The sequence below is a fragment of the Pogoniulus pusillus genome, chromosome 17 (genome assembly GCF_015220805.1).
Source record: "Pogoniulus pusillus isolate bPogPus1 chromosome 17, bPogPus1.pri, whole genome shotgun sequence".
Classification (NCBI taxonomy): Eukaryota; Metazoa; Chordata; class Aves; order Piciformes; family Lybiidae; genus Pogoniulus; species Pogoniulus pusillus.
This window is the reverse complement of record NC_087280.1, coordinates 11,962,308-11,983,886: the sequence shown is the minus strand read 5'-3', so window position 1 is coordinate 11,983,886 and position 21,579 is coordinate 11,962,308. Positions and strand designations below refer to the sequence as shown.

General features: G+C 39.8%; 1 protein-coding gene across 2 annotated transcripts in view; it reads right to left on the bottom strand.

Annotated features, from left to right (window-relative positions):
* Positions 1-5,105: 5,105 nt before the first annotated feature.
* SLC12A1 (solute carrier family 12 member 1) overlaps positions 5,106-21,579 on the bottom strand; it is a 47,256-nt gene continuing 30,782 nt past the window's right edge. For both annotated transcript variants that reach the window (XM_064157646.1, XM_064157647.1), the window contains exons 18-26: positions 20,835-20,941; positions 19,906-19,988; positions 15,914-16,057; positions 14,071-14,202; positions 13,737-13,848; positions 11,293-11,379; positions 8,769-8,904; positions 6,650-6,717; positions 5,106-6,191 (exon numbers count right to left, since the gene is read on the bottom strand). In XM_064157646.1, coding sequence (XP_064013716.1) covers positions 6,056-6,191; positions 6,650-6,717; positions 8,769-8,904; positions 11,293-11,379; positions 13,737-13,848; positions 14,071-14,202; positions 15,914-16,057; positions 19,906-19,988; positions 20,835-20,941 — 1,005 coding nt within the window. In that variant the 3' untranslated portion in view covers positions 5,106-6,055. The remainder of the gene's footprint in view (positions 6,192-6,649; positions 6,718-8,768; positions 8,905-11,292; positions 11,380-13,736; positions 13,849-14,070; positions 14,203-15,913; positions 16,058-19,905; positions 19,989-20,834; positions 20,942-21,579) is intronic.

Sequence of the window (21,579 nt, the reverse complement as noted above, 5' to 3'; positions counted from 1 at the left end):
TTTCCCCTACATTTCTGTGTGCCGTGGGCTGACAGGTGCCCACTGCATTCAGGGTGTCAAGACTTGCCCTTGGCCACTCTGATGGATATGTTTTTCTCTGTGCAAAATAAGTACAGACTGCTGGAGTTCTGTTTGCTGGTCTGAACTTTGTCGAAACAACTCTTTTTTTGTGCCTTACAGATGAGCGTGTGTGCGATTGTCTTCTCGCTGTGTTACGTTTTCTGTGTGCAGCCAGATGGCAGTGGAGCCATTGCTACACATTGCATTCTGCTTGTGAAAATTATTTGAAGGGATGCCCCGGTTTGGGGGTTCTTTTATTTCTGTTCATCACTTTCATTCTTAATCGTATATGCTGTTGGAATGGGAATGTGTGTGTATTCTAAACCTGTCTGGAAAAGCCACTGAGAATCACAGAATGTTAGGGGCTGGAAGGGACTTTGAAAGATCATCCAGTCCCAACATCTCTGCCAGAGCAGGATCGCCCAGAGCAGATCACACAAGAACGCATCCAGGCAGGTTTTGAATATCTCCAGAAAGGGAGACCCAGGCAGGTTTTGAATGTCTCCAGAAAGGGAGACCCAGGCAGGTTTTGAATGTCTCCAGAAAGGGAGACCCAGGCAGGTTTTGAATGTCTCCAGAAAGGGAGACCCAGGCAGGTTTTGAATGTCTCCAGAAAGGGAGACCCAGGCAGGTTTTGAATGTCTCCAGAAAGGGAGACCCAGGCAGGTTTTGAATGTCTCCAGAAAGGGAGGCCCAGGCAGGTTTTGAATGTCTCCAGAAAGGGAGACCCAGGCAGGTTTTGAATGTCTCCAGAAAGGGAGACCCAGGCAGGTTTTGAATGTCTCCAGAAAGGGAGACCCAGGCAGGTTTTGAATGTCTCCAGAAAGGGAGACCCAGGCAGGTTTTGAATGTCTCCAGAAAGGGAGACTCCACATCCTTGTGCGCTTATTTTATGACTTCTGATGCCAGCCATCTGCAAACGGAAATTGCTAATAATTGGAGTTACATCAAATGGATATCTAATTATGAATGGTTATTTATACAACTAGAACTTTATAGAGGTTACAACTCTATTCTGCATTGTCATGTAGAAAAGGGCTGGATTTATTAATAGTCTGCCTTGGTGAGGCAGGCTAGATACTAGGCCTTGTCTAAGATATCCCGAAAGTCCATGAAAAATAGGACTCCTCCAAACTTATTATCAAGGAGTAAGGTCTAGCTGAGTGACAGCTTTTTCCATACAATTTGCTTGAAGTTTGGGCAAGTTGCCTTTGGTCCTGAGAATGTGTAGTGTTCTCCATGGATAAGTAGCTGGTCAGTATTGTGCATTGGTTGCTAGTTAGTGCTGTTCTCCATTGGTAATTGTGCTAGTTCAAGGCTAATTGGAATATTTTAATGAGAGGAATTAGATTATAGGCTGTGGAAAGGAAACAGTGGTGATGTCTACTTCACTCACAGGCTTGCTGAGATGTATAGAAACAAGGACACAAACATAGATAAGACTGTGTGTTTCTCATCTGCTTGGATCTGTGTAACTAATCCTTCTGCTTCTAACCCCCCTTGCTGACCCTCCAAACTCGCCTTGCACATAAGGTGAGTCTTCTCTGAGTGGTTTCATAAGAGTAGGGGGGTGGGTAATTCCCAAACCATTACAACAATTTCCTGCCAACTTTGAAAAACAGTAGTGACATAACATGGAATTACCTGCCTTTTATCTAGACTGAGAGTAGGAATAGAGGGTGCTTTGTTGTACACAGAAAGAAATACATTGCTTCCTTCAGGATAATCATAGAATTCTTCCCATCAAAGTTTTGGTATTAGAATGAGCATTTTCATTATAATAAAACTGTGTCTTTAAAATTAAAGAGAGGTTTCACCACCCCAGTCTCAGAACAGCTGTCTCTCTTGCCGTGATTAAAGTTTGTAATTTAAAAGACTGCTGCGAGGGTGTTTGTTTATAATGAGACTCTATTTTTGATTATATTCTGTTGTACAGTGTGGGGGCTGTGGAATTTTGCCATTGCTTTTTACTCTGTTCCAGAACAACCTTGGTGCTTTATTTTGTTTGAAACTGAATTTCCTCTGATGAAATTCCAGCAATGGTGTGACCATGGGTTATTGCTCTTGTTATTTGTGGAGAATGTGAGCTAAACCATGCTACATTTGTTTGTTGTTGCACTGGTTCAGCTAGAGTCAAGGCTAATGTGAGATGTTCCCTCAGCAACACTGGCCACACAGTCTCAATAGGCTGTGTACCTGCCAAGGAGTCATGCTAACAAAGTATCAGAATGAATAGATATATAACCAGTGGTCTGGTGTATACTGAGCTGCATTGTTCCCAACCCTTGATGTTCCTCACCTGTAACTTGATGGCTGAGTCACTCACTTGGCAAACAGCTGCAGCCCTTCTGAGAAAAGTTGCAGTTAGGTAGTAGAAGAGAGAGAGCGGGAGCTTGGTGGGATCCTCAGGTCCTCACTGAAGTCCAGTAACACTCGAATGACCTGAGGCATTAGGGTTATTCGAGTTCTGTTCTCCCAGCTTTGCTGATAATACAGAGTCCTCTGCCGGGTATGAGGGTTTAAGTGACTTAGTAACAGTTAAAGAGCTCTGTTGCTCTTTGTCTCATGTCTACAACCTTAGCGCTAATTCACATTACTTGATGTCCATTTATTACTTGTAAACTACTAATGGATTGCTAAAACTCCTTTTGCCTTAAAGAAGGTCTTGAAATACCACATGGAATAATAAATAAAGAGGAAAGAGCGGAGAAATACTCGGGTTTTTGAGAGTGAAGGGCAGCTTGTCCTGTTTTGTCTAACCAGGAAGGCTTTTGGTAGGACTTTTGAAAGATGTAATGAAAACTGCAAGGATTTAAGATGATGAAATTTACCATGCAAGTGGCTAGAGCTTTGTACTTTGGTTATGATCGTGAAGTGGAGAATTCCTTTGGGTGTGAAGCATGACAGTGATTTGCTCTTTTGCATTGTGTGGCTGTTTGCAGCTGTTTGTGTTCCGAATGTTCGGTTAGGTGCCTCCTCTGCTTGCACTATTGGAGTGCTAATTAAAAACAATAAAAATTGACAAATCCTTCCAAAACTAATCTGTGTTGGGGACTGAAAATCTAGTGAAAGCCTTGTTGGAAGAATGCTGGGTTGGGACACCTGTTACCATTCCTAAACACTGCCCTAAGGTTGTGTGATCATGATGGGTACCTTGCCAGTGGCTGTAAAACGGCATAAGAAAAATGTATTCTCTGAACTACGATGAAGTGGGTTCTGTGATACCCGTTGGAGCTCCACTAACACTACGAGAGAAAGATAAGAATCACAGATGAGGGGAGTGGTAGTGAATTGCTTTAGAAACCTTTAGGTACAAACTCAGCTGTGCAGGATGTCTAGACTTTTGAAGAAGGCTCAAAATATTCTTTGTCCTTGCTTAATTGCAGTGTGTTTTTTTCACGCTTTCATGTGCCTGGTCACTTTATACCTCCTTTTGTCATAGCTAATCAAATCAACCCCAGATTATATTAATGTGCAGAGTTGGTAGTGTGATATAAGCTTAAAATGTGCTAGACAGCTTTAGAGACATTTTTTTTCTAGAGATGTCAAACTTGTAATTAGAATTCAGTTGCTACCATAATGATTAAAATTCAGCAGTTGTTTTATGCATAATTTATAGAAAAAGGAAGTGTCTGTTACAGAGTGGGAAAGGAGTAGGTGGACTAACAAAATTTTGCAATAGAAGTTACAATTTAAGATAGTCTATAATTAGTATGCTCTCCAAATTGGTCCTGCACGCACTCTGGAAGTCATGGTGAGGAACAAGAAATAGAAGCTCCTTGGAAACTGCTGGGTTGAAATCTGTGGAAATGACGCTTTCAGGTAATTATGCACGTTGTGGTGTCTGGAGTTTGTGTGGCTTGTTATAACTCCCATGCTATTGTGTGGGTTTATCTAATTAACCCCTGTAGTCTAAGCAAGGAGTTTCACACAGATGTGTGTGTGTTAGTGCTTAGGTTTTTGTGGCTGATTATTTAGAAATGTACTTCCTGGGGTTTATTGTTGCAATGCTCACAACAAGGTGCTTGTGTGAGAGAAGTGTGAGTTGTATGGGCAGTACTATTGTTGATTCATCTACTTTTCTCTTTTTGGGTCTGCTTAGGTCCCTCAGTCAGTTAGCATCAATACTCCCTGTAGATTGAGAATGACAGGACTTGGGAATATTTAGGAAACAATCCGTCTCCTGTAAAGGGCTAAATGCAGTTGTGTATTTCCTCCAGGTCCTTCCATGGATTGTGGTAAGCAATGCACTTAGAGAAGGCCTAAGTGGAGCCTCTCTGCAAGCTATTTTTTTCCCATTGAGTCCATATGTAGGTTATGCCTGTTTGATGGCTGAAAAATGACTTGGAAAGGGTGGTGGCCACTGCAGTTGTGCAAAGGTAGAAGAAGATGACAGCATGTAATGAGCTCCTGTACCATTACTAATGTGACTGTGAGGGGATGATCTTGTTCTGTAAGTGCAGAATGTGAGGTTTGGTTTGCCCAGAGCTGTGCAGGAAGCCTAGTATATTTAGGAAGCTTGTGTGTCTGTGTCATGCAGTTAGACAGTAAAGTGATCCTTCAGCCTGATTGTAAATGTGTAAAAAGGAGTGAGGGAAGAACATTATGAGAGAATATCAGCATTTCATATCCTACCTTTATTATATGGAGAAAATAGAAGGTGTTATTGGACTATACTAGTGTGTGCTGTTGAACTTGGAAGAATATGAATATCAAATATTAGTCATTTTTTGGAAATGGAGTGCTAGATCCTCCACAAGTTAAATTCCACTATTCAAGCAAAGATGGAAGCTGAGGCCTGCTTTAAAATAAATGTGTGGTGAAATTCAGAGTCCCCTGTCTTTCCTGGGGCTTAGATTTCAACTCATCTCTGCAAAAGGGTTGGAGAACTACAGTTCTTAAATTGTCAGTGTTCCTTAATGGTATTTAATTTAAATTATATGCCAGATACAGCTTTCCACATTAAAAAGAGAAGCTTTTATTAACAACTGAAATGATGAAAAACCATAATGTTGCAGAATAGAAAATAGAAACATTACACAGTTTAATAGATTGCTTTTATTTTAAGTTAGTGTATAATGAATACTATTTAGCCAGTCTAAAAAACAAGAGAAATATTTTATATAAATCAAAGTTAAAGGCACTCCACTCAGCTAATGGAGTTTTTGTTATTTTCTAATCACATAAATCACTGTACATATTGTCCCAAAGTATGATATCAGATTGTTTTAACCCTAACATTCATAGCAAAAATGGTCTGAATAGTGTATTACCAATTTCTTTGTGAAATTTGCTTAGCACATTTAGTTGTTGCAATCGTACATTCCACGTCGGAGCTTGAAAATTCATTATCAAGTCTTGTCATATAAAGCCCTTATTTGTATATATCTGTAACTTCCCCCCCTAGTTAATTAGAAGCATTTGAATTAATATAAATTAGCAGGACAATTTAAGTAAAAGCATCTGCTGTGTAATTTGGCAATATTACAATTAAAAAAGCATCATTTACATTATATCAGTTAATGACTTCGACACGATATAGGTTTTTTTTCCCTCTTCCAAGTTGGTGCATTTCTTTGTAATCCTCTTGTGTGTCAATTAGCAACTAAGACTGCAGTTTGATAGGAGTATTTATTTACAGATTTAATACTTTTTTTTTAATTGTGGTGATTATTTTGGGTTTCCTAGGATAAACAGAAAGAGCATTTTCAATAAAATTGGTAGAATGTTTTTGCATTCAAAATATTTACTTTCTCCTGATGTGTACATATATGTAAGTAGATTTTCCCTCTTCTGCTTGTACTGGAGCATAACGTCAGCAGGTACCATTTATATGTTTTTGTCTAACTCTTCACTGTGTTGCTTTGGATTTTTGATCAATTTTCTGTCAGTTAAGATTTAGATCTGTATTGGGTAAGTGTCTTTAATAAATCATTGCCAATATAAATGTAGATGTTGAAATCAAGCGAGGGATATTCTAGGCGCTGATGCTTTCCTACGAATAGAAAGTCAGTACATTTTTGTGGTTGCCCCTGACCATTAAGGTTGGAGGAAGGTTCTTGGAGAGAATTTCTAGCCAAGCCATATAGAGGTAATCAGACACTACTCCTTTTCTTGCCACTGGGAGGCTCCTGTTGGGTCAGAAAAAAGAAGAAAAGCCACATTATGAAGACAGAAGTAATCCTGATAAGATGCAACTCACTAACTGCACAGTTTTGCAGTCCATCAGCTTATTTTCTGATCTCTAATTACTGTGAGATGAGACTTTTAACATATGGGTCAATTTATGGTAAATGTTAACCTGATCACTTATTTTTTGGAGACTGAGCTAAAGAGGTTTATCTGCACATCACAAATACTAACTGAAGTTTGATTCTGGTAATGGATTCTTATTTATTTATTTATTTGGTTTTTGTTGCTGCTGTAACTACTGAGGAAGATTCATGTTCAATGTAGTCTCAGAGAGCCATCAGTCCAGATGCAAGTCCTTCATAAGGTACTTTAGCACAAGTGTTACTGAAGCTCAAATCCAGAATCCCCTTACATATTAGATTATTCTCTACAGTAGAACCAAAATCTTGCAACTCACAGGACAATGAGGTTAGCTGCCCTCGAATGCTCTTGTAAGAGTTCATTCAGACGGACTTGGCGGTAACTCTATTGAAAAAAAAACAGAGGGAAAAGAAGAAAATCAAGTAGGTCAGTGGTGCTCAGTTCTGCTGCCTTCTGGAGGTTATACACTTACCCATTGCCCACAAGATTTTCTGCTGTTGCTTTGGCAGTATTGAAGGCTATGTCTGCTCTGTGGTCCAGAGTGATAAAGATGGCAAAATGGGAGGCTGAGCCATGTTTCTTGATTACTATAGTTGTGTGGGGGCCAGAAATGTTCACTGCTGTGTGCAATGTCCTAGGGATGGGCATTGGTTTTGTGCTGTCATCGAACCTAAGATGGCTTAGACATAGTTTTAAACTACTTCTTTGGTAATGGAATCACTTAACGACAGTCAGTGTATTAATCTGTTTTCTAAGTGTTTGGCTGCCATACCAATAGGGCTGAATGTCAGTGTGTGTGTGTATATATGAGCACCTTGCCAGAAATTTACCTCTTAAAGAAAAGACCAGGAGTCTGGAGTGAGACTTAGCTGCTTTTTGTATTGTGTACTTGTATGAACTTCTACAAATTGCATGAATGGCTGTTATTTTGGAATTCAGCCAAGGCTACTTTGTGGTCAGGCTCAGGCCCTCAAAGTTTTTATAACTTAAGTTGTAGGGAAGAAGAGAGCAGAGCAGGTTTGTATAGAGTGAGATTGCAGCATGGGAGATAGATGTGTCTTAACAGGTCTTATAAATTATTCTCTTTCCCTGGAGAAGATAAGAAGCTGTTTTTTTTCCATTCACACCTTAAATTTTCCATCTCTACAAAAATTTCAGTGCTCTTTTATGCATGTTATATAGGTAAGAATCCTCATAATTTAGCCAGTTGTTATCTCATGAGAGTCATTCTGTAACATCACCCTTTATCTGTGCTGCCAGGTTTTCCTCTTTTGAATTTTAAATGTGTTCTAATGTCCTCTGTAAAATTCCCAGAACTGCCTGCCTTCTGAAGTTAAGGGGCATGTCTTTCCAGGTGTGTAAACTAAACTTTTTGCTGCTGTTCTTGTTTTATAGAGAGGTTTGGTATTTTCATATTGCTGACTGCTTTCAGCCTGTGGGATATTTTTTTCCCTGGTTCCTTAGTTAGTGACCTAGGCAAGACAGCTGACTATCATAACTTTGTTTGTTATCAATTCTATGAAAAGGGTAATACAGTGAGCAGTCAATCTGTGTTATCTTAAATCACCATTGATTTCAGCTTATATGTCAGACTGTGACCTTTAATGGCTCTGAGCTCAAGCTCACAATCCTTGCACTGATGAGGAAGTTAGTGGCACCGTAAAGTGTAGATAACCAAACTCTCAGTGCACTCAGCTTAATCCAGCAAGAACCATAAATAAAATTGCTAGATTGATTCTCTGTGAGTTACAGGACAACTTGGCTCTTAAGAGATGAAGAGTTTGCAGTATCCTTTCAGCACTGGCCCAAATGAAGCCTGGTAGTACATTGCTGGAAAGTTACAGTCCAACAAAATTAAAGGGCCGTCTAGGCTGTAATTCAGCTGGCAAATCAGCCAACATCAGCCTTAGAGTGCCTCTGAACTTCTCTAGGCAGGTTTAGTTTTCACTCTGCCACTGAGGTAAGAATCTGTGTTAGATCTTGTCCTTGGAAAAATTCCTAGAGCCAGGATGTGTATTCAGTTCTAAATTGTCTGAAGTGATGAATGTCTGGAGCTGCACTTTTTAAGAAATTGAAGCTCTAAAACAGTGGGGCCCTTTAATAGATCTCTCAGCAGATCTTATTAGCTCAGGCTCAGCACTGTACTTATGCGGCTTCTGGTTCAGAGGTGTTTTTCATCTGGCCGGCTCTGATGTGGGCTGAGCCTGGAAAATGCTGTGTAAACTTGCCAAGGTCTTAGAGAGTGCTGAATAATGCAATCACAGCACACCTCTGCAGTGTTTACAGTATAAATCCCATTTGTAAATATCAAATACAGATTTGTACATGTCATGTTTCTAATTCTGTATCTGCTATTTCACATTTTCTTCCTAATCGCTTCAAACATCTGGAGTGTCAGAAAAGGTACAGATGTAAAAAGGAAGGCAAGGCTTTACCTTCTCCTTGAATGCTTCCAGCTCTGCATCTGTGATTTTCCATGGAGCCTCTCGCTTTAATTTCTCAGCAGTTGTTATATCTTTGCAGCTTTCGTGGAGGCGATATGGTTCAATCATCTCTTCAAAGAATTTCCAGCTGAAACAGGAATTACAAAGGAGGCCTTGCTGCAGGGTATGAACTCACTAACTTATTGCACAGACACTGTATATGGCAAGCCTCACTGGCTATAATTGTAGCTGAAAACCACACAAAATCCTTAACTATTCTTTGCTACATTATGCCCCAAGTTATATCTGTGCCATTTCTTTTCTTTTTCTTTTTTTTTTTATTTTTAGGTTATTTGAGGATAATTAAACATTGCCTGGGGCCTGTTAGAGTTGCAGAGTATTTTCTGCAGTTTCCTAGTTGTAGCAAAAATACTGAAATGAGTTCCACAGTAACTCCAAACTGCAGTATATTGATTAATAATGTTAACAATTAATATGAGTCTCCTCATAGACAATGAGCTTTCATTATTGTTTTAGCTTCGGCTGGAACAATTATCTGACTGATAAAGTTTGACTATTACAGTTTTGCTGAATGGAGAAATGGTGGTAGATCTCCTGTGGTAAGGGGCTGAAGAAAATGCTGTAGGGTTTTTTCTCTGTGGGGGCTCAGATTTGTGTTCATTTCCCAACTGTTACACAGATTTTGTCTTGAAATTTCAGTTTGTTTCTTGAAGCTTTTGGCTCTCCTCTGGAGAAGCTTATCATCCTTCTGTACTTCTCTGCCTGCTCCTTTGCTGAAAGTTTCTATCATCCCACAGACACCTCAGGGAGTTTCTGTTGTATTAATATAAATGGATTTCTATCAACACTTTATGCTTCAGTCCTCATGGTGAAGTGAAATGGGAGGCTGGGCACCAGCTGGACTTTGTTATGTGGTCAGAAAGTCAAGAGCCTGGTTAAAGGCTGTGACATGCAGCATTTAATATTGCTGTTGCTAGATTTGTCAACATTCTTAGTGTCTGTTTCAGTATGTAAAATAGTGATAATCCTCTTATTAGTGAAATAAGTGGGATGCCAGCTGGGAAAGAGATACAGTGATCTGCCAAGTGTCTGGCACAATATTCACTTGTTCTGTTAGATGGAGCTGATGCCAGATACAAATGATTTTTATAGCTTTTATTTTTGTTAAAAAATACATACTACTGGGCAGGTGGGGAAGTATTCTGGACAGTTCTTACTAATTTTCTAATTATAGATTGGAAAGATCATGGTGGCACTAGCAAGTGACTTCAAATATAGAATCATAGAATGGTTTAGGTTGGAAGGGACCTCAGAGATCATCCAGTTCCAAGCCCCTGCCATAGGCAGAAACACCTCTCACTGGAACAGGTTGCTGAAGACCTCATCCAGCCTGGCCTTGAACACCTCCAGAGAGGGAAAGATCCACAATCTCCTTGGGCAACCTGTTCCAGTAATAAGATAGTAATAAAATCTTTACATTCTTTACTCTATATTCTTTAATTACATATCCTAAGTAAAAATCTCCAGTGCGCTGTAGAAACGCTCTTGGGTCTGATATTGTTTTTGCAAAATTATGTGTGTGGGGAGAAATGGGATACAAAAGGATTAAGAGACTGACCTGAGATTGTACTTGAACTTAGAAGAAAGGCTTTGGGTGGAGAAGAGGATCCCTTTGAGTTTAAAATAGCTATGGACCTAGCAAGAGCAGGGAGCAAGGGGTAGGACGGAAAAAGTGTAGCAGGGTGAGAACTGACTTGTGGACTGGGTTAGGATTTTGTTACTCCCTAAGCAACCTGCTATATACTTTTTTTTTAATACATAAAGTAGGAGAAATAGATGATTTCTGCAGAGATATGTTTTAGGAAGCAAGGACTTGAATATATTATTTGGATTTGTCTGCTTGCTTGTTCTTTACCTAATACAATTGGAGGTGGAGTTTCCTGAGTGCTGTTTTACAAACTTCCTAACCGCTCCCTAGGATCGTTAATTCTGTAGATAAGTTAATTTTTACACATATTGACCTTCATTATCTTTGAGTGATAGGAGAGTATTGTAATACCTCCCTCAGGTGAAAGGAGCAGTAGGCCTATGTCTGGCCAGAAAAGTGCTGAATTTATGAATTCATGGTAAAACTGAAGCTGAGTTGACAGAGATGGTGAGTTTACAAGGGAACTGGACTAATAGCATGAAATGAAGTCTATTGCAACCTAAATAGACTTGAAAAGTCATTGTAAAATGCCTGTTAAATTTAGTGGCTTGTAACTGTGTTGTCTAATTAGTCTTTGCAACACAGAAACAGGCTGCCTATAGTTTTGACTCTGAGTTGTGACTGTTGAAAGGTTCTTTTCTTTTTCCTGCTCTAGGTACTTAGAAAATGATTGCGATGAAGTGATAGTGTTATTCTTTGTGGTGTTTTCTTTTTTCTTACCCTTTTTTTTTTAATGCTCAGCATAGAAGAAACAAGCTCCTGACAAAGGCCAGCTGTTAAGTAATGGATTTTGGTAATGTTTCTTACCTCTCTTTGTTGGGCTTTATATTGATATCACAGATGATATTAACATCAGCAAATTTTATTCTGAATTTGCTTAGAAGTGAAGCCATCCTGAAAACAAACGACAGAACATTTTATCACTATATTTCTGAGTGTCTTGCATCAAAGAGCACTCATAAATAAGTTAAGATATCAAATGCAGTTGCCTCATTATCTCTAACTATATGACAAATTGTGCTAAATGCTTTAGTGTTTCAGTTTCCAATTACAGAACTGGACTGATGTGATTGCTGTAGTGTAATTAATTTAAATGATGATCAATGAAAATCACCAAAAATGAATAGCAGACAGAAGGAAGGGTGTTTACAATTAGGGGGAAAGTGATACTATAAATATTTGCATAGGCTTGAATTACAAAGGAAAAACACTCCAAATGCAGGAGGAGAGAATTCTCTGGTATATAGAGAGGGCTTCTGTTGTTCTATTATTATCAGAATTCTGTGCATGGAGTATATCCAACACTGGAAGTATGTGTATTGCCAAAAACTAGGTCTGGAAGGTTGATGTGGAAGGGAAAGTTCCTCATTTATGAATTTATATTAATCTACTCATGTTACCACTGTGTATTTTCATAAAAGAAAATAGGTTGTTTTTCTGCCCCAGCTGGCAGGAGGAATAATTTATAGCATTGTATGTATTTGTTTTGAGGTTAGAGAAGTTTAGTTAGGTCAGTTTCAGTGTTAGCTTTGGTTGAAGCACGTCTGGGAACTTAGATTATTTTATCTTACCCCATTCCCCCTAACTTTAACCCACCCACTCCCCTTTCTATTTTTTAATTTATTTTTTTTATTTAGGCTTTGGAACTTGAAAAGGTCAAAAATTGGAGAAACCATGACAGAAATGGTCATGTTTGGTTATGATCTGAGAATGTATTTCTTCTTTTTTCAATGTAAGAACAGCATATTGCTTGTATAAATCTTGATGACCCTTAGGGCAATCCCTGTTTTGAACACCAAAAAGAGCAAAGTCTTAACTTCTGCAGAAAGAAAAAAACTCTTTGGGTATTGAAATACTAGCTAGAGGCCAGATAAATTTCCTTTTTAAAAATTGGAACTATAATAGGTGAAGTTGTATTTAGATGTTGTTGTATTAGATCTGTGTAGAGAGTGGAATAGAGACCTGGCCTCTGGATTTGTCTCTTTAAAACTTCTCTGTGTGCTGAGTGGAATATGCTGTTGAGGGAAGCTAGTGTTTAGAGAGAATTGCATACACATTGTTGTCTTGGAGACAAACTTAGTCATTGTCAACTGTGCTGACCCTGCTGTTTACTCTGGCTTTTGTAGGACAAAGCAGCGTATACAGGCACCAGAACGGCCTCTGAAGGTCTGTCACGATTTGACAAATCTCGTTTAATGTCAAAACCTCCTGCTGCCTCCAAACAAAATTTGGTGTCTAGATCCAGGAACCAGTTGCAGCCCCGAACAGCCAAGCTGTCAGTGCAGAAATAGTTCCCTGCAGGTCCTTGAGCAACTGTAAAGCTTTTTTTACCCAGTGATGAGAATAGCTTGTGCAAACACTTGAGAACTTCTTCTGCAGAAGTATGTTAATTCAAGGGTAATCCTTATAACTTGTAGAACTACAGAGGAGTAAACTTTCCCTTATGAAAGCAAAACCCTAAGGGAGCATCTTTGTTGCAGCTGTCTTTTCAAAGCACCCTGTCATAATCCTAGGGGTGCTAAATTGTATCTCTTGTTCCTTGTATCCATGTTGCTTTTTTTTTCACTGGAGTTTTGGTGGGATTGTTTTTAACTCGCTGTGTGCTGCTGCTCTTTTTGAAGCAGTTAGTGACTTCCATCCCAAATTGGCCTGAGTGATAAAGTGTCTGTGCCTCTAATGTGTGAAGCACTTTGGAAGGAAAGGTCCTATATACAGTGATGACAACAATAAGTTTATATTGGTACCTTTCCTGTGCTTAAGGGACAATGGTGATTATGAGAGCTAGACTTTTTTTTTGAAGCTGAGTCAAATCAACTTGGTCTTATATTTGATAAGCTTGCTCTTTAACATCTTTGCATTTTACCACGGTTAATGACATTTATGTGAGCTACCTGCCTGTGGTATTTGCATATGAGAAGCTTCATGTGCAATTTCACTTAGTGTTAACTGGACAGTCTTATGTAAAACCCATAAAACTAATTATATTCTCATTACAGAGTCCAGACTGCTCTTCTTGGAGAAGGGAATATGAGCTGTTAATGGGGGGAAACTCTTGGCAGTGAGTTTCCTTTGATCATCACCATTTACACTAAGCTTTGAGGGCTGTGCCATAAGCTCCACACCTTTCTATCAAGTACAGAATTTTTGTTAATGCTGCCCACAGTACAAGCCAGTTCTGTTGAGATTTTTAGAGGTTTCTACTGTATATGCATCAGTTAAAACTCTTTAAACAGTAAGACAAATATATTTACACTAGTTTTTCTTCTTCAATTCTGTTGACTTTTCCTCCGGTGAAGATCCTTAATTTGCAATTTTTCCACTTCTTCCTTAATGTTAGAATGTAAGGAATTAGGATTGTTAGACCTAGAAGAACACATAAAATTGCAAGAAGACCAAATTAGTGCGTTGTGTGGTAAAAATTCAGTCCTTCACTTCGGCAGTGTTGGACATAAATTAATCTCAAAACAAAACATGTAAGCCAGACATAAAAATGATTATGTCATCTTAAAAGAAAACAGCTTGTGCCTGTTTTTGTATTTGGTAACACAGAAATCTCTCCCTGCAGTTCTCGCTTGAGTTCCTTACCTCCATCATCAAACAGCCACCAAATGTCAATTGTGCCTTTTCCTTGCTTCTTTTTAAATTGAGCACTGGCTTCTAGCAGCTTCTGATTGAATTCACCCACATGCATTGACTGCATTGTGTTAATGGTGCTCTCTGTAATGAAAAAGAAAGAAAGTGGAAGCATTTCTGACAAGTGAGGCAACAAGTAGCTTTAGGGAACCGAGGGGAGAGAAAGCTTCAGGGAAATGAACTGCTTCTGACACAATTTCTGTGGTTTAAATCTTTTAAAAAATCCAGCACAGATGCTGTGTGCTTTAATAGCCCAACATGCACAGAAACCAAAGCTTGGGTAATACTTTGTCACTAGATTATGATTCCCTGAAAAGAGTTATCTGATTATTTGTTCTTTGGTTCGTTTTTAAAGTAAAATTTGTTAGGGCCTTAAAAAGCAATTTGGGACACATCTGATAGGTCTTAGAAGTAAACAGCATTGTTTTGTGTTGTTTACAAGCTTGGCTGTATGTTGTAAAATACAGAGCTCCCTGAAATGACTGTAATGGTGGACAAATTGCTAATGGGATACAGCAAGAGCATGAGTGAAACATGGTCTGGAAGGCAGTAAGCATATATGGCAACTTTCCCATGCTTGAGAGGGTCATTGTTAATTGAAAATAAACTTTGCTTCTTGCTGTTTGCATGGCTGGCTTTAAAAGGTACAGTCTTGCCTGTGTACTAGCAGTGTCTTCTCTCATTTCGTCTTTTGAAGCTTGTGGCTTTATTACTACTTCTCTTTCAATGATTTCAAAGAGATGGTGTCAGAGCAGTGTTTTAAATGGAACAGACAGGCTTCTTTAGAGGTTTTACTCTGATCTGCTAAGCTCTGACAATGCTTTGTTTGGTTTTCCTGTGTTTCTAGACTGCCTATAGTTCTAAGGCAGTCACAGGCTTTCCTTTGCAGTTCCAGCATCTGTGCTGGAAGATGCAGTAACTCTGGGGAGCATGTATAAGCAAAACAGAGAGGCAGGGATATTTATTGACATCATCTCTCTTACATATAGAGCCAAAGTGTGTAATATGTATTTCCTGTATACGTTTGAACTAAATCAAAAAGGGTAGTTGAAACAGGGGTGCATGTGCTTGTGGTATTTGTTACAGAAATATATGCTACTGAAGTCTGCCAAGGAAAGAATAATGGCATTTTATGTTTTTTAGTCTGTAGTTTTTCTTGATACCTGTGGGAGTTGCATGCACAGTCAGATATAATAGTCTCTGCAGGTGAAATTCTGAACGTACTTGTCTGCATTTGAGCAAGGGGGTCCTGGGTTAACACAGCCTGCTCTCACAAGCCCCCTCTCTCCCCACACAGATGAGAGAAAATAGCATGCAAAAATGCCTTTCTGAGTTGAGATAAAAATTTTTACTGTTCCTATTGTCTTTGAAAAGGGGGGTGGGGGGGGGGAAAGCCTCTGCTTAAAACCAGAATAACACCATGTTAAAAAACCCAACAAAACAAACCTCAGCTTGTTCTGTGTTCTTCAGACTTTAATAACTGTCTGCTAATTTTGACACCTAAAATTCAACATAAGCTAAGCTGAGAGATTCATCTAGCAAAGGGAGAAGAAGGGCAAGGTAATGCTCTTTGTTTTTTTTTTTTTGAAGACAGTGTGTCCTACTAGCAGAGGATGCTCACTGCTCTGCATTAAATGGTTGTGGTCACCAAGACAAGTTTGCATAGGGTAAGTCCTGCTCCAGGTCTTTCTCTTTGATTCTAAGGTGATCATTCCTGAGGCAAAGTCCCGTTTACATATTGGTGAAAATGTGATTCATTGGAGGGTGAGGAAGAAGTTGTTATTTTGGAACTTACCCTGTTTTGTTTCATGTCTCGAGATATTGAGTGTGCCAGCTTTTCTGAAGAATCCACAGATGCCACGTTTTCCTTCTTCAAAATCGTTTTCCTTAATGGTAGCTTCCAGTGCCAATCTCTCCTGCTCCAGCTTCTCTAATTCCTCTGGGTATTTGGAAAAACAAAAGAACTGATAACACATCATTTTCTGTTGTAGATTAACTCACTTATTGAAATAATGGTGGTGACTCAATTGCTGTTGTGGTAGTTTGTACATGGTGTAAAGCTGCTGGGAGGAAAAACTGTTAAAATGCTTTTTCCTTTCAAACCAGTAGGGAGGAGGGAGCAGAATTAATCTCTGGAAGCCCTGGCTTAGGGTGTCCACGCCTACAGCAGTGATGTGTACTAATGTGCTGCTCAGCTGCTGTCACATTTCCCTTTCTGGATCTAATTCAGTATTACTGAGTTTATAGTTACATGAGATGGTATTTATTGAGCGTTGTTTGTGAATTTGGCTGGTGGGTTTATTTTCCAAGGCTTTGAAATGTGAAATATTGACTTCTAGCCCTTGAGTCCCTATTGTAAGAATAGGGTCATGTGGCTTTGGACTTTGAAATTCTCAGAAATATGTAAGGATCCTGAATATGCCATCAGTTGCTATGCTGAGATATTTTTAATGGTTTAAAATTTTTCTGCATTTGCTTCAAATATATACTTTCTGCAAAATCAGTAATATAAAAGAACAGTTTCATCTTAGCAATATTAAACTTTTGCTGAGGAAAAGGTACCACATGTTACCATGGAATATGTTATGGTGATACACTAATTAATATGATCTAGACATTTGCCTGCAGAAAGCTTTTTTCATAAGGAAAACTTCTGTTTGAATCACACAAGAACTAAGAGTGAGGTAAATTAATTTAATATATGCTTAAAAAAACAAACAACAAACCAACCAAACCCTCACTAGCTAGATATTATTAAGAAATGGATTGAATATGAAGAAATATCCCTAAATAATAGCTACAAGCAAGTTGAAATCTTCTGAGTAGGAATTAGAGATCAAGGCAATGGGGGGAACCTTGTGGTCAGTCTACTACAGGCCTCCTGATCAAAAGGATCCTGTTGATGAAGCCTTCCCACTCCAGATATGGGAGGCATTGTGCTCATAGGCTGTTGTTCTGCTCAGTGACTTCAACCACCCGAGTATATGCTGGAAAAATAACACACTGAGCTGCAGACAGTCTAGATGGCTCCTGGAGTGCCTTAATGATAACTTCCTGAGACAAGAAATAAACACCTCTAACCAAAGGCGGTGCATCTTGGTCACCAGTGCAGGTGAGCTCATCAAGGATGCCAAGACTGGAGGCAGCCTGGGCTACAGTGATCATGCACTGGTGAAAGTCACAATAGTAAGGGAAACAAATGAAGAAAGGGGCATAATCAAGACTCTGAATTTCAGAAAAGCAAAATTCCAGCTCTTCAGGGAGTTAGTCAACAGGACACCCTGGGAAATGGTCTTCAGGGACAAGTGAGCAGGACAGAGCTGGTAGAGCTGACATAGAATCACAGGATCATTCAGGTTGGGATCATCAGGTCCAACCACTAACCCTACTCTATCAAGTTCATCACTAAAACATATCACTAAGCACCTCGTCCAAGCAACCTTTAAACACATCCAGAGATGGTGACTAAACCACCTACCTGGGCAGCCTGTTCCAATACTTGACTGCTCTTCTCGTGAAATTTCTTTTCCTGATGTCTAACCTAAACCTCCCCAGGTGCAGCTTAAGGTCATTCTCTCTTGTTCTATCACTAATTACCTGTGAGAAAAGACCAGCACCTACCTCCCTGTATTGCCCCTTCAGGTAGTTGTAGAGAGCGCTGAGGTCTCCCTTCAGTCTCGTCTTCAAACTAAACAGTCCCAGTTCCCTCAGCTGCTCTTCATAAGACTTTTTCTCTAAGCCCTTCACCAGCTTAGTTGTTCTTCTTTGCACTCACTGTGGCACCTCAGTGACTTTCTTGTCATTGTCGTGCCCCAAACTGAACACGGTACTTGAGGCATGGCCTCACTAATGCCTGGTCCAGGGGGGCAATCGCCTCCCTCCTCCTGCAGATCACAGTGTTTCTTTACAATTCCTTGTGTGTTCACACTCGAGAGCACTTCTTAATTTGTAAAAATGCAAAGTTAGTATTTGCTATACTTTTCATGTATTTTTTACTGTAATTTACTGAAATTTCTGATTATTATCTTCTGAGCAGTCAATTTCTGACTTACATTGAGCAGAGACAGGCAGATCTCTTGTAGGTATTAAGAGGGAGGAGAAAAAAAAGTGCATAATTTGCTTGTAATTTTTTTCTTAAGTCCCTATAGTTTTACCCTGTAGCTTTCTATGCACATCAAGCTGGGTAAATAGTCTTTTTTTCTTTCATAAAGTACTCTTTGGGCCTTTTGATTCTTAAAGATTACTTTGTTTTGAAGGTCTCCTCGTTCCAGAACCTGTCCTCTTTACTGGGGAATTAATCTTTGCTCTAATTAGCTATGGATAACAAGTTAACCATGGCACAGCAGTGTGCCCTTGTGGCCAAGAAGGCCAATGGGATCCTGGGGTGTATTAGGAGGAGTGTGTCCAGCAGATCAAGGGAGGTTCTCCTCTCCCTCTACTCTGCTCTGCTGAGACCTCATCTTGAATACTGTGTTCAGTTTTGGGCTCCCCAGTTTAAGAGGGACAGGGATCTGCTGGAGAGGGTCCAGTAGAGGGCTACAAGGATGATTAGGGGACTGGAGGGCATGGCTTATGAGGAGAGGCTGAGGGACCTGGGGCTTATTAGTCTGGAGAAGAGAAGACTTAGAGGGGATTTGATAAATGTTTATAAGTATCTAAAGGTTGGCCAGGAGGGAGGGACAGGCTCTGCTCACTTGCTCCCTGTGATAGGACAAGGAGCAACGAGTGTAAGTTGAAGAAAAAGAGGTTCTGCCTCAACACAAGGGGGAACCTCTTTACTGTAAGGGTTGTGGAGTCTCCTTCTCTGGAGAGTTTCAAGGCTTGTCTGGATGTGTTCCTCTGTGATCTGTGTTAGATAGTATTGTCCTACTCCGGCAGGGGGATTGGACTCGATGATCTCTTTGGGTCCCTTCCAACCCCTAACATCCTATGACGATGTACATAACCCTTTCTAGGTGTTCTCCCCAGCAGTTCTGAGCACGGTCTGTGTCTCTGGGAGGCTGTGAAGAAGCTGGAGGCAAATTTACAGCAGGCGGCAGCAAAGAGTTGCTCTTCTTTTCATGCCTGCCTGTGTTCCTTATCTAGACTTTACCTACCTCATACACAAAACGTCTATCTGGTGGAGGGGGCCGAGGTACTCTAGAAGTAGTGTCTAGGTTTAGGTTGCATCTCTCTGTTCAAAGGGACAAACTTACAAGAAGTGGGAAAATGATTGTGCTGAAAATGTAGAGATTTGTTTGGTGGGGTTTTATGTGGAATCATTCTCTCCGCAAAAAACACCTCAGGGTATCTGAGGGAACAGTAAGACCTCTGTGTCCTCAAGATTTGAAAGAAAAATGAAGGCCACTGTTTTATGTTGCTTCCGGAAACCCTTTGTGCTCTGTCTCCTTCCACCTTTTCTACCTAGATGGCATATCTGTCTGAATGGCTGTGTTATGGTGGAAGGTTTTCCCTTTCCCCCTTGAGATATGCACAGCTAACCTAAGGAAGAATGAACAAGGATGTGAAAAAAGACAACTGATGTTTCCTGTGAGTACCAGATCTTTGCATGTCTGGGAACTTGCTGGGCCCCAGCATTCCACAGAGGTGGTACCAGAAGTGCAGCTGGTCACCTCCTGTCACTGCTTCAGTAAGGATTTTAAGCAGTATTGAAACTGCAGAAGCAGGAAGGATCTGTAGAAGTTACCTGTGTAGAAACTCTTCTAGAAACCAGAGAGTGACTTTAAGATTCCTTCTTATGCTGCATATATAATAGCACAGATATTCAGCTACTGAGTCACCACATACCTTGAACCTGGAGGACTGGAGATATATCAAATCCTTGGCTAATTCTAACAATGATCATGCCGAGCTCAAAATCAAAGGCATCACTGAAAAGAAAGAAAAATAACAATAAAATATCACTTTGTTTCATGCATGTTGGTAAGGAAAGCTACACTGAGCAGATCAGTAAAAGTGTTAGTACTTGCAAGGAGGTATTGCAGCCAACTACTAGATTGTTCTAGATAAAATCACAGAATGAATTGCTCAAGAATAGTAAAGTACTGTCAGCTTTCTTCCCTCATTTAAAAAAGAGTATGGCTGGGTGTGGGAACAGATAGGCTGTGCCTGAGATGGGTCTTTCTGACAATAGTCGGTGGCCGATGGTTGTTTTCCCCTTCTCCGAGGAAATAGTGCTGGGGTGGCCTTTCTTATTCTTTAACTTGCTTCAGCATTACAGGTGGATTTGGGGCAAGAATCTGTGGAAAGCCTGTTTCTAAATAACTGTTTCCAAGCTAAATCTCAACCCGCAGAGCTACTGAGCCTTAGGCACACACGAGACTTGAAGCAAGGTTCTTCCTCCGTCTCCTAGGCTTAGAATAATTCCATGATGTTCTTTTATTCCCTAAGCATTAGGGTTGTTTTTCTGTGATATCCTGCCCAGTAAAAATGGGAAAATGCAGCTCTCAAAAAACACTACTGAGAGCAGTGCAGCTTCTTTGTTTAGCATTGTCAAGCCACATCAGGTCTGACAGTGCCACCTATTTGTTGAGGTCTTGCTGGGTGTGTGAAGCCAGGGACATCTTTTTAATGGGCAGAAATTTCTCTTGTAGAGCTATCATGTGTGAACCTAGGTTTGTATGTATTTCTTACGTTGTTTCTACACATGAACTTATGTATGAGATGCTGTATTAGTCTAAGAGGAGTGAAAAATGAGATGCTGAGCTGTAACTTACTGTATAATGCCCACATAGTTTTCAACTTGCGTGGCAGTGGCACTTCTCCAGTCCTTCTTAAATCCAATCACCAATGTATTTGGTTTCATTCTCCCCAAACCTGAGGCCTAACAATATTAAAACACTGTTTGAGAAGGTACACACAGATGCTTTTACTGTAAATGAAAAGTAATGGCAGAAGATAACTGAAGTAATGTTCTGGAGACACTTACAGCTAGATTACATTTCATGAATGTCCTTCATGCTCATACCCGTGCAGACAGCAGAAAGATTAGCTCTAAATCATTCCAACCAGAAGTTAGTTTAGATGACAGAAATGTAGTTTTGCTAAATTAGCATTCATTTGCATTTATTCTGACATGCTCTCATGAAAATGGTTCAGTAACTTGGAATCAAGGGAGACTTCAAGCACTGTCTGTATGCTCATTCTAACATAATAGCGTGAAGCTTTTATCGGATTTGGAGTACTTAATAGACAAGCTGAGTCTGAAGTCTCTAGAAATGCCTCAGAGAATGCATGTCTTCTTAAGAATAATTGTATTTTGCCTTGAAGTTAGAAGCCATTGCTGTTCTGTTTAATCTGTTCTTTCCAAAAGATTACCCAAAAATTACCTGAATGTGCATTATAGATAAACTTCCAGTTTATAAGCAGGATGAACAAATTATTTGCCAGGGTACTAGATTACCTCCAGAACAGGGCCTGGATGCTAAAACCTGGACAATTAAGGGTTGTCAGCTCTAGATT